We start from the raw sequence: 13,206 nt of genomic DNA on the forward strand, positions 1-13,206 counted from the left end.
TTGAATTAGACCATTTTCTGCTGATGCAGCTACCCTTCAGTCTGTAGCTTTTTGTAGGTCTCCTGAAACCTAAGCTCAAATTATTTCTTTGCTGTCAAGAAACTCATTAGGCATTAAGAATTATGAATTTATTCATTACGCATTATGAATTTACCACACTTCTAACTACTCAATCTCAAACATTTCTCTCAGAGAGAGTTTTCCCATGACAAATGGAGGACTTTTAACCAAAGACCTTACAGAAACTATTGCTTCCATTTTCAGCACCTAAGTCGTGAAAAGCACAGAAAGCCAGAGGGAGAGAGCACTGCTGCAATTGAGCAGCTGTGCAAATGCAGTCCGAGGGTTTTGCAACCATAACATTCTCTCAAGTTGTCCTTTCTTCACAGTTCATCCAAACTACATCTCAAATCAGATCGGAAATGACAATACAATAGCCTACAAAACATCATCAAGCTTAGCAAAAAATCAATGGCTTGAGACCAAACCCCAACTTTAAAACAGAACTCCAAATACTCACAAGCTTTTTAATCCTGCTCTTTAATGCACGAGATAGAACAACCCATTAAAAAAAAAAAAAAAAAAAAAAAAGAAAAAGAGGAAAAGCATGAAGACAGTAACAGGAACATCTGGAGTCAGCTGAGGCAGTTGCCAGACCAGTCAGGGCTAGATCAAAATTCTTAGCTTGCCTTATGGATCAGCTGAATGCAAAGCTGCAGTGACTTCAGAAAATTCAGTGCATATCTCCTTTTGTTAACACAGAACACACACACCTGGGCTGCCACCTTTAATCCCTTTATAAAAGGAAAAGCAGAATAAATGCACCTGGAGAGCAGGCACCTAAATTGACTGTTTTCAGCTCTTCCCCAAGACTTGAATGGTATTTTACGGCATTTATCCATGCTACCAGAAGCAAGTGTTGCACATTAGGAAACCATCACACACTATGGCTGTAAGACTGGACAAGCAGCAGTATTTGCATGAAGGAAGAAATTTACTGCTATGATAACACTAGACCCCAAAGCCAGGTCACACACAAGTGGGAAAAACATTATCAAACAGGTCTTTGAAAACAGAGTCCAAAGAGAAAAAAAAACCTGTATCCAGGTAAACATAATACCCTAAAATAAAGGCCTGTGACTGAATGCATGGAAGCGGTGCCATGTTTTCTAGTGTAGGTGAAAAAGTCATTAAGAGTTTCTCAGAGGAAGTCTCCTCTCCCACCAGAACTCTACCTCCATAACTGCAAGCAGTGGAAGTTTATCTGGAATAAACTGAAAGCTCAGCACTGCTAAAAATCAAGGCAAAACTTCCAGGCTAGTGAAATTCATCACACATGTCCATTCAACTTAACACTATTTTTGCAGCTTTGAAACATGAAAACTAATAGCAGCTGAAAAACTCTTAAATCATCATCTGTGTAAATAACCTGACAGCTCTTTATGGAGTGGTGGAGAAGGAAAATGGAGGAAGATGTTCTACCAAAACGGAAATGATGACCCATTGCAGGGATGCTGTTTTTAGAAAGAATTTCTTTTCAAAGAGAACTGAAGTTATAGGAATATTCATTATTATCCACCATCAGCCCTGACCCTCTCAATCTGAGCAAGAAGTGAGGGAGACAGGGACAGCTTGTGAAGCTCAGCAGTTAGTGGGTGAGACAATGGGAACAGTTCTGGAGGGACCATTTCTTTTGGTAGTACATGAAGTTTTTCACATGTTGGTGCTCATCCTGGACTGGCTGTTTGCTGGAGTAAGTTCCCCTTGGCTACCTTCTCTCGGAGGAGACTGCAACAAGACCAAAACACACCCTCATTAGTGATGTGTAAATACCCTGCAGGGTGCTTCCTGAGAGACCAAATGAAGCATAGGTGAAGAACAGCAGGAGTAACAGCAGTGGGAGAGCACACCCCCAACTCATAAACAACGATGGTTTTCAAAAACTTTGTCTTTACAACTTCTACAGTTACAGTTCACAACAACTGTTCCTAAAAAAGTCAAATTAGAACTTTTAAGCCACTCTTATTTACTATGTACAAGTTGCTGTTGGCCCTAGAAGTTGAATCCTATCTGCCATTTAGTCATCATAGAGATTAATATACTATAGAATTTTACATGTTCTGTGGCAGACGGCCTATCTTCCCTGAGGGCGTTCTTTTGGAACTGCATCCTGGAAGGAATACTGCAAGCAATATGAATTTTTTTACTTCCTCTGCCAAAAAAAATACTTAAACCAATATTTGTTTTGATAAAAGATATGTAGAATGAATAAGTTAGAATCAACCCAAGCATGTAAACTTCAAAGGACATTCTGCATTGTATAAGCAGGTGAATGTGTTGGCCAGAAACATCTGTTCCTTACGTATTTATATTTACTACTGTGAGAATCTGTCCAATCATAAGCACGAAAAATCCATTTCCCCCCCAGGATCTTGAATTCACCAATTTTGACAGTTTTGGTTAAAAAAAAGGAAAAAACGTAACATCTTTACATTGTCTGAAAATCCACATTTAACACGCCCATACCTTCACATGTATTTGGTTGCGCAAGACCGCAGCACGCAGGATCATGGCTTTGGCACGGCGCTGAAACTCTTTGCCCATTAGTAAAGACTTCTCAAAAGTTGTGCTACGCTGATCTACATCTCGAGCGTAAAGAATCTGTAACCAATACAGAGAACTGTACACAAGAGCTATGACAGGGTTCCACACCAGGAAGTCCTTTCTGCACAAGGGAACAAACCTAAGGTATCATGGACTCTGAGTTCACACACAGCTCTGCACTACTGAACATACCCGTCACAACAGGTGAATTCAACTTCAAGGTGTTCCAGAATGGAGAGATTCTAATCTTAGTACAGCTGTTCAGTGACTCTGATGCACTCACCTTACTGTGTGAGTCTATTCTGGCATTGATCAGTCCCTCCAGGATCAGCTGTGTAAGTTCATCTTCCAGAGCAGCCACTGTAGTATTAAAAGCAGTGGCCATCTTGTGCATATCTGCTGACACATAGGGGCTGAAGTACTAGGAAGAAGAAAATACTCGGTTGCCAACTGTACTCCCTGCCCTCTGGAAAGCCATGGGAAAAGCAATTACAAAGATATGGCCTTTCTTACTGTTCATCCAACTCTGAGGATTACAGGAACAATTACCTGAATAAGGGCACGATTTCGAATCTGGGTATAAAGTGTCCTGACATGAGGTGCAAGGTACATGTCCAGCAGCAGGTTGTCCTGTGCAAACAAACACGAACACAAACAAAAGAAAAATAGACATCCAAATGTTATTCTTATGTTCTGAAACAAATATGTGAATATAACTATATATTAAGGGTATTACACTACAGCAAGACAATACCATAAAACAAGAAGGAATAAATATAGCAATCTATTTTAAAAAACTTGCTAAACTACTCCCAATTTCTGTTTGCCTTATCACGAGACAGAAGACACAGAAGAGATGAACACTCTTAGTAGCTACTCTTAACAGTCTCTGCTTCTCACTGAAGGCAGGCGAAGGGTTTGGTTCTGCACTCTTACCCTGCAACTCACCTTCATCTCATCCAGCATCTTCAGGCATGAAGCATATTTAGATTCATAAAACTTGAAGATGATGTCACGAACCTGTGGCTCCAGCTCCAAAAACAATTTGAAGGAGCTACAGGTAAAGATAACAGTGGTAAGACATTGGAACCCACCACTTAAATACCCCACAACCCCATCACTCCCAGTTGCAAGGTTACAAACGCTCACTAAGATTTGAAAATGCCAAGATTTTACACTCTAACAGACCACACAAACCATTTTCAACAGGGCTGGGAGCCTGGAACACAAAGAAATGCAGCGCAGTATCAGAGCTATGGTGAAGGAAGGCAAGAGACTTTTGACAAACCAAGCAGTAGAAGTGTTTGTCAACACAAAACAAAAAAATATTAGTGGGAATAGGTCAAAATGAGGACACACCACCAGAAAAAATAAGGCCATGTTTGTGCATGCACTGTGGTCTGCACTGGACAGGTTTTTTGTTCCCTTTCAAAGCACAGCCTTCACCAAGGACAGCATGGCTCAGGCAGGTTGAGCATGCAACTGTCTTAGGAAAATAACCTAAGTGTGGGAAATCTTTGGGATGCACGCTCTTTCTCAGTGCTCTCCCAATTCTCCATCACAGATTTTCAAACCCTGGGATCTCAACCTATGAATCAGCCAATAAAATAGCAGTATAACAACCCTTTTCTCACATCAGTTTAAAATTATTGCTTCCATTCACTTGGCTGACAGGAATTCAGTATCATTGCAATTCAGTCTATGACATACAAATACCCATTTTCTTCCCACAGCTGTAATTCTCTTAACCTCATATACATCACAGTTAGATTATGCCACAAGTTGCATTAAGAATTATTAAATTGTATTAATACAACTAATGTACACCAGAACACACGATAACATGATAGCAAATTATCTTACAGCTGCCTCTGTAGGGTTCTACACCTCTGAATTAATATCCGATATGCACCAGTGATGGAGAGAGAAGACTGGGCTATGCATATGCTGGATTTGACCTGGGCTGGAAACTGCCATTGTAATATGAAAATTAACCACTGTGGTTTAGATAGTGAAATGTCACTTAATGTTACAGCCAAACCGGGGCTCTGTGATTCTTTTTCTCCTATATAAGAAAGCTATTACTCCTGACAGAATCCACTCTCAACTCCCATGTCCCAAAAGACGTCCAGGACATACAAACTCCTCTCAAGGCATCACTTACCTGCTGGAGATAACATTTCGTTGCAGTTCCTGACGGTCAAAGGTAGCAAGGGCACAGAGACCACCATACACAGCCACATTGCTGGGAGACAACAGCTGAAAAGAGGGCAGGGAGAGACAGGAAGCTGTCACCTGACTACTAAAATGGCAGAAGGATGGAGTTAAGTATTCTACCCCAGTCCTCCCCTTCACATAGTGACAAGATTAGGCCCTGTCAAATGCAGTGGAACCACTCAGCATGCTCTCAGGCATTCACCCAGAGCCTGAGTGACTGTCCACTGTTAGGAGAGCAGAAGCCAATTCCAACAGACAGACTGAGCTACGAATACACAGGTCTGAGATGTGAGATACACAGATCTCACAGGCAGTTCCTACAGGTGGAGAACCCAAGAACTGAGACTAAAAAAGAAAAATGAAACTCAAAACTGAAAGCCCAAAAAACCAACACAATTCACAGCACCAAACTATACAGGAGTGCTGTGAGTATAACTACAACATCTGAATTTTAAAGCCTAATACTTAGATGAATTACAACCCCTTCAAGACATGCACACACCTCCCTCTTGCTCCTCACCTCAGGGAAATCACAGTGATCAAATGATGCCAATAAGAAGCACTTTGCTGCCTGTTTGTACTTCCGAGCAGCTAGTTCAGCCAAGCCTAGGAACCAAGAAAAGTTAGTTTATGACAGGATATTAATGAGAAACTGCAAAATCTGGAGAGTCCAACAGGCCCCTGGCATGGTTGCTAGTGCCTTCAATACTGAAATGAGACTCTCAGGCAGTACCTAGTGTCCTTTGAACTACGCTGACTCACACTGGCATCCTCTCTGAAGAAATTTAGGGAGAAGAAAGAAATAGCAAAAACAAGTCAGCAGTTACATCTCATCAGCTCTGTCAAATTTTGCATTTCTGGTGAGAAAATAAAGTCTGACAAATCTGAGAGAAAAAATAAACCAAGTGTATACTGCCATCAAAGAACCCTGTGGACAGCTAACAGGCAGAATGATGGGGAGACAATACAGGAAGCTGAAGGATTCACTCACCTGCTGCACATTTCAGTTTGGTGAGAATTGCTTGTGTCTGGCTGTCTCTTTCTCCTCTTTGCTAAAAGTTAAGAAAAAGCCGTAGTGAGCAAACAGTATGAAAACCATTTCAATCACAACTGTCCTTGAGATAATTCATCCTAATAATTAACTTGCAAATCTCAACAGCAAGATAAGTTCATCTTACTTGTCTTGGGAAATATAACAAGAATAAGGATAGGAAGTCTGGTTTTACCAGGAGTCAGATTTCCTACAAACAAGTCATGGGAGAAAAGCAACAACAGAAAAGAAATAGTACAGCAGCTAAGGAGACTGAATTAGAGAACGAATACGCTGTAAAATGAAAGGAGTCTTTAGAGAGCAAGTAATGAAAGGGGAAAGGAATGAATAGTTTTACAAATTTTGTAGACAGAAAACAAAGGGAATACTCATGCAAGTTAAAAAGCAGGACCTTACTTCTGCAATTTCTGGTGTAGACTCAGCCTTGCTTACATAGCTCAGAACATGAGACCAATTCTGGAGGTAGACACTGACCTGTAGAGAGCCAGAAACAGTGCAGAACAGGCATGGATAAATGGTGTTACTTTAGATAGGCAGTATCATTACAGACATGAGAAGTGTAACCACAGCAAAGTATAGGTGGACTTCACAGCAGGTATCAGAAAGACACCAAGTACCACTTCCTGCAAACCCTCCTACCTTGATGACATTGAGGCACATGTTGATAACATGTTTAGCACTGGTGCAGTAATCACGGGCTCGTGAGTAACACTTGAGAGCGTTGCTGAGGTCCCCACAGTCAAGGTAATGATCCCCTAAGTCATCATGGCCTCTCCTGGAGCACAGGAATTAAAACACCAATGAACTGTGTGCTCAGAAAGGGACACAGTCAGTTTGTTCCAAACAAGTAACTCAACACACTGACCTAAGGCACTGAATGCAGCTGACATCCTGTGTTAGGTGCCTGGAGGAGCAAAATGCTCTTCCAATTGCTCCAGCAGAGCCTTCTGCATCTCACCTGATACTCTCCTTGATGGAGTTCCCTTTGTAATTTTTCAGATCTGTGTCGAGTTTCTCCAGTTTAAGAAGAGCCTTTTTGCGTGTAGCTTCAACCCAAGCTGAGTCAAGAGGAGGGGGTTCAATTCCACTATCAGGGACAGCATCGGGTGTATTCTGCAGTTCTCTGAAAGGAAAGAGTTCGAGTGGGGCTATTATGTTGCAAACTTTTCAAAACAGAGGTCTGCTAAGTGGCCCTGCTATCCTAACAAACAGCTCTCCACACATAAACCAGACCAAAGAGAAAACAAAGGGGCAGGGGGAGGATGCCAAGATCTGCAGTGAAAACAGTAACATCGATCATGCAAGCACCACAGATGTTTACAAATTCTTCTCAAAGTTATCCTACTGATCTTTTGCAGATATTTTATTGGCAAGCAAGTCATCGCTAATTTTTCAGAAACTACCTGCTCTATAAAACAACTGAAAGCAAGTTAGTAACAGAGCTGCAATGGAAATATTTAATGACTCTAAAGAGTCACTGAATCCAATCAAACATCTCTATGTGGGACACAGGGTGCAAGTGTTTCTGAGCTCTCTCCCCAGTGATACTGCAATGGCTCGGTAGCAAACCTACACTGTACAGATACTATCCAACTTCTTTTCCCACCCAGCTCAGATCAACAATACTGGCACTGAACTCACATGCCAGTATTTTAAACATTCTGAGTTTTTTGGGTGGGGTTCTCTGGGTGTTTTTGCCAACAGTCCTTTTTACAGACTGCAAGGAACATACTGTCACACATCCATGGTAAAGACTCCCAGGGCAAAACAGAATAGAAATCAATATGCATAGGAACAAAAATAATGCAAAGACGGAGTGTGGATGGCCAAGTGATGTATCAAAGGCTACCCTCAACCAGCAAACTTGCTGGGGGAGAGGGACAACCAAAAGAAGAAAAACAGACATGGTTTTAATTTCTGAAAACCAGAGAATCTATAAGAGGCTTCATCTCCAGAATCTACTAAGAAAAGACAACTGTGCTAATTAATATTTGAAGCAGTTGCAAGGACTAAACTCTCCTCAATATCTACCTGCAGCCTTTTAAAATACTAAGACTTCAGAATGAGATTATGTCTTTAGTGTTAATCTTTTTAAAAAGCATGAGACCTTAGGCCTGAACACAGATATTTCACTGCTATCAAATTCTAAGGGTAAAGACAATTTGCACAAGGAACACGCTATTATTACATGCAAAGTCCCAAACTGTGGCACACTGGTCTTAAATAAAAAAAGCTCCCCAGGTTCCCATGACCTTTTAGTACCTGGTGGCCTCAGACAACTTTCTGTGTATTTCTTCGTACACATCAACATTGAAAGTTCTCTGGACAAATGACAGAGCCATCTTGAGAGCTTCCACCCGCAGCTGGGGGCAGTGATCAGCAATGAACTGCAGTCGCTCGATTCGCATCAGCCCACTGTAGCTCGAGGCATACTGCTCCAAATCCTGCAAACAAGACCTGCTCTTAAAAAGTGAAGATGCAACACAAAATCAGGCTACTACTCTGTGACCTGCACAGGTTTGCCTGCAGCCCTGACCCCTCTATGGAAGGCAACACGACTCAGACAAATGAAATATCAGGTAAGCTTATTCCATTTCTGTTTTCTTCAAAGGTTAGTAATTTCCTCAGAAACATGCAGTACATCACAATGTCCCTTTCTTTATTTCAGGTGTGATGCTGTCCATAAGGCGTCAGCTCAAGAATTGTAAGCATCAGCTGAATCACCTCCTAATAACTTTATCAAGTTACCATCATTTGAGCTGAAGTTCCCTAAACCACACAACCATTCCAAATGTAGTTCTTCCTTGAAAAATAATTAAAAATAGTTTCCATATTACAGTTTGCATTCTTTTTTTCCCACTAATTTCTTAAAATATCTCCTCTGAACAAATAGGATCTTTTACTCTTGAGGAAGGATTTGAGTTTTAAATTCTGAACACTTAAGAGATTTTAAGCCTTGGGGTGGAAGGGAGAAGGGAAGCACAAAATGACTAGTAAAGATATGATACAGCATGGCAGGGAGATTGCCTGAAGGCAGAAGTCCACATGCGAGCAACTATAGCAGTGTTCAGGGTGAAGTCAAGCATTCAGGCAGTAGGAAACACCCAATGCAGGTTACCTGCCCACATCTAATACACATCCTGTGTCATGTCTGACCCCCTCACCCCTGCATGTCTAAATTAAGGTACCATTACAGATGTCACAGTAACATTTTCTAACATGAATGACCTTGCTCTGAGATTTAAACACCACCGTGTGCACTGAAAATTTGAAAATTTCCTGCTTTATTTGCCTCATAACTTCAAACATATGACACAAGCATTCTTTCTTCCACAATTTCACGCCTGATGGCGTGCAATATTCCTGAAATCCCCAAGTAATTTCACTTTACTCTTCAGCTCTTTGAATGTCAAAGGGTATTTATGGTCCTTCACATCAGTTACAGTGAAAAGAAAATTGCTAAGTTTTGTGGCACACTAGATCTATAGCAATAGCAAAGACAAAGGTCACAACATAATTGCTTCATCACTCTAGCTTCAGAACAGAATTGAAATGCAATGAAATCAAACAAGGTATCAGGTCATATGCTAAAAACCAAACCAAACAACAAAGACCAAACTAACAAATCAAACAAAAAAACACTAAGAAAGAGAGTTGTGCAGTACACAGCGAGTAACCATGTGACAATTGCTAATAATGCACAGGGACAAGAGGAAACATTTAAAGCTCCAGAAGTTATGTGAGATCCAAAGCTTCCTAACTAAATGCTTTATTTTGCAATTTTAATGTTGCTTTAACTTTTTCCAGTCAACATTTTTGTTCTCTTCTGCAACAACCATCTCTCACTGTTACAGAGCTAAAACATAAAAATTGCTCAAAGTATCAAACAATCAACTAAAAATTGAAGAAACTGATATGAGCAAATACAGCCTTTTATAACTCTATAGTTCTGTGGGCTTTAGTCAGTCTCCAGAGGATCAAACAATGAAATAATTCAATCCTGATTTATACACTTAAAGCACCTGAGCCTTGCTCCTCAAAGACCAAGCCTCAAAATACAGGAATTACACATCTCTAAGTAATCAGAGATGGACTAAACTATCTCAGAATGGAAACTGTCTCAAACAGGCAGCAAGCAGGAAGCCACAAAGCAGTGACTCCTTCATCTCAGAAAGTTCGGTAAAGGTCAGTATGTGACTAAGAACTGCAGAAGAGATCATGGCTATCTTACCCACCTTGCTTTGAAGAGAATCTATTAATCTCTACATAACAATTTTATAAAGAGTAAAATGAGGGTTTTTCCAAAACCTCAAGGGAGGAGTCCATGCGCAAGAAATGTAATCCACTAGCCCTCAACCAGCACATACCAGAGTGGGGTTCTCCACCACATAGTTGATATCAGGTGCATTTTGCTGATCTTCTTGTGGATCTACGTCAATCTGCATGGGCTCTACTGCACCCTAGAGTTGAAAAAGGAGGTGAAAAGTAGTTTATTACATTTGGGCACAAAAAAACCCTATGTGATTCAATCTATTAAGAACCTGCTTAAATACACATTCATTTTTTAAATGAAAAAACACTCCTCAGTCTTTGGACATGTTTAGGATTTTACCATAGCAATACCACTACTCAGCACCATGCTTTGTCTCAAACAAGCAGCACTAAGGCTCAGCATTCCGCCAGAACATCTTATTTTGTTTGTTAGATTATTCGGCAAGACAGTGAAGGGGTCAATAAATCTGGTTCTACAAAGTATCTCAGGCATGCACACTAAATGCCATATGATGTTGCATTTCTCTTCCTTGAAAAAGTGCAGGCATTAACATTCAGTTCAAGCTCCAGAAATACCCCCAAAATCACAAGAACCTTTCAAAGGTGTCTTGCTCGATGCTTAAAAGTAGTTGTTGGGTATTTTTCGGGGGGGGGGGGGGGAGGGAGAGAAAAAAAAATGACAACTGTTACACTTTTAAGGATATTAAAAAAATGTAAAGAACAGAATGCAGAATGATAATTCCAGAGGTCTCAACAAATACTGGGGAAAAACTTATTATCAGTTGAACTATCCCACCATCTGAGTCCAACTGGTCACGCAGACTGTCTTTTGCAGAACAGCACAATTTTTTTCTCCCAGTATATCTTGCACTGCTTTGAACAAGTTCAGTGACATCAGTACAGCTACATCAAGACAATGCCTGCAGGTCTTCCCATTTAAGAAGTAACCTGGTTAGCACTTGGATGGGAAATCGCCTGGGAATACTGGCTGGGGTTAAACCAGTACAAAGACCAATTTACTATACAATCCCACAAACAAATGCCAGCATGAAATTCTTTTCCTTCTCCTAGTCAAAAGTGTGCTGAACATTCACCCCACACATTATTTTCCTGATTTTAACTCAGGAAAAACAAGTTGAATGTCTTCTTATAATATGCTGAATACATGCAGATATTGCCATAAGCAACACCTGATTTGAAGCAAATTGTACAAGTGGGCCTTAGAAAAGACAAAAACACTTTGTCCCCACCAACACCAAATTATTTCCATGGTTTAATCGATTTTGTTGTCTGTTAAGAAATAAATTATTAGAGGGATTTGGGGGTTGGGGTGGGGTGTGTGTGAGGAGAAATAGGGCAGCTCCAGATTCCCTAGCTCTAAAATTTGATCCATCCTGTATTCCCCCACAGCCTGCTTATTCTTTCACAGACTGGTATGTACCAAATACACACGTGTCTCAACACTGATGTGGGCCTCCCAAAATCTAAAGTAAAGCATATAAATGTCTGTTTCCTAGCTTGGTATTCTCTGCATGAAGGAAAGGGAGACGGATGCAAAGGAGAGGTTGTTCAGATCACCACCCAGGAAAACCATGCATATGAATATTTAAGACATCATACATTGAGACCATTACTTTTTCCATTTTTATCTACCTTATCTCTTTTCTTATATCAGAAACACTAAGTGTCAGGGTTGCTTTTTTTAGGCTGTGTTTACCTACCATAGTAAAAACCTGATATGGGCTCCTTAGAAAAAATCAGCATTACAGAAATTAACAGTAACTCCAGCTGGTGGAACAGAATGATTTGTGTCCTGCTGCACTGGTAGGCTGTACTCCGCCTTTCTCTCTTAACTCCCTCATAAGGAAAACCACAAGTGGGCTGGAAGTCCCACTAGGACAGGCAAACTCAGACATTTTCAAGCTAACTCTTTATTTTGGAAGATGCAAAGTTCAGTTAAGAACTACTCAAGCCAATAAAATAATGCTCCTTCCCCAAGATATCCTGAGCCCAGCAGGGCACTGATTGGAAAGTTCCTCACAAGGCCTCATACAGGCCGATTCTCCGGTGCTCCCCTGAAGTCTCCCACTGTACTCACAAAAAGGCGTGACCTACTGCGGGGGTGCAGTCCAGACCTGTCACTGATGAAGAAGCTGAGCTGGATGCTGAACTATCCCTCATTCTGTCCCGACTTCCTGCAACCCTGTGCCCTGACAGAGAACTTGCTAGCTGCTAAAGGAAAGAGAGACCGTTAACTCGCAAAGGGATCACCTGTGCTGTTACTGAAGGTCCAGGCTCTGTACACCGACCCTCTCTGGGCTCCTGCGGCTTTCCCCCTGTACTGCCGACTCTCAGTTCCTCTTCATCGCCACCTCGGTATACCCTGCGCCACTACCCAGGCCCTACCTACGGCACATACAACGCGGAAATCAAGCAAGGGGGCCGCTGCAGCGGCGAGGAACGCCGCGGGCGCCGGCAGACTCTAGGCTGGGCGGTGTTCACTACGACAGGCAGCGGAAGCGACACAATGGACCCGGCGGAAGGGCGAACGAGGGCTTAGGCCGGCCGAGAGCGGCTCCCCTTCCCGCGAGACAGCCACGGGCGCGCAGTCGAAGGGGAAGGCCGCACCGCGCCACCCGGAGGCCGCGGCAGGGCCAGGCCGCGCCGCGCCATCAAGTACCGCGCGGGAGGAGCGCGGGAGGAGCGCGGGAACGGCCGCGGGGGTCCCGGCGGCTGTCCCGTACCTGCAAGTTAAAGACCTGGACGGGCAGCGGCATCCTTCCCCTCGCGGCTACCACTTCCGGTTGACCTCCCCGCCTCTCCCTCCGCTTCTGCTTCCACTTCCGGTCCGCGCGGCGCCGCCAAACCGCGTCCGACAGGTGAAGCCCTTAAAGGGGCCGCGGCCCGTCTCGCCTCTCCCGCCGGAGAAGTGGGTGGCGGCGTGGGAGCGGCGCTCTCGTCGCTGTGGGGCCCAGCCGCGCTCGGCGGCCCACGCCGCCCGGAGCGGTCTCCCCCGCCGGTCAGAGTGGCCCGGAGTGCCCGGGCGCTGCTTTCTGTCGACC

General features: G+C 42.7%; 1 protein-coding gene across 2 annotated transcripts; it reads right to left on the reverse strand.

Annotated features, from left to right (window-relative positions):
- Positions 1–1,515: 1,515 nt before the first annotated feature.
- Positions 1,516–13,030, reverse strand: GPS1 (G protein pathway suppressor 1). Of its 2 annotated transcripts, XM_061376909.1 has the most exons (15): positions 12,889–13,030; positions 12,416–12,550; positions 10,240–10,332; positions 8,135–8,316; positions 6,831–6,995; positions 6,512–6,647; positions 6,269–6,346; positions 5,813–5,873; positions 5,342–5,427; positions 4,769–4,863; positions 3,553–3,658; positions 3,154–3,234; positions 2,888–3,025; positions 2,527–2,661; positions 1,516–1,788 (listed from the first exon to the last, which is right to left on the reverse strand). In XM_061376909.1, exons 3-15 carry the CDS (start codon positions 10,315–10,317, stop codon positions 1,714–1,716), a joined length of 1,416 nt encoding a protein of 471 aa, XP_061232893.1. In that variant the 5' UTR covers positions 10,318–10,332; positions 12,416–12,550; positions 12,889–13,030; the 3' UTR covers positions 1,516–1,713. The 2 variants fall into 2 exon arrangements, with proteins under 2 accessions (XP_061232893.1, XP_061232892.1); XM_061376908.1 differs by lacking the exon at positions 12,416–12,550 and having other exon boundaries at positions 12,889–13,029.
- Between the last annotated feature and the right edge of the window lie 176 nt (positions 13,031–13,206).

This window comes from Neopsephotus bourkii, unplaced genomic scaffold, assembly GCF_033783945.1.
Source record: "Neopsephotus bourkii isolate Nb327-2 ecotype Australia unplaced genomic scaffold, CSIRO-AGI_Nbou_v1 NB_1749, whole genome shotgun sequence".
NCBI lineage: Eukaryota > Metazoa > Chordata > Aves > Psittaciformes > Psittacidae > Neopsephotus > Neopsephotus bourkii.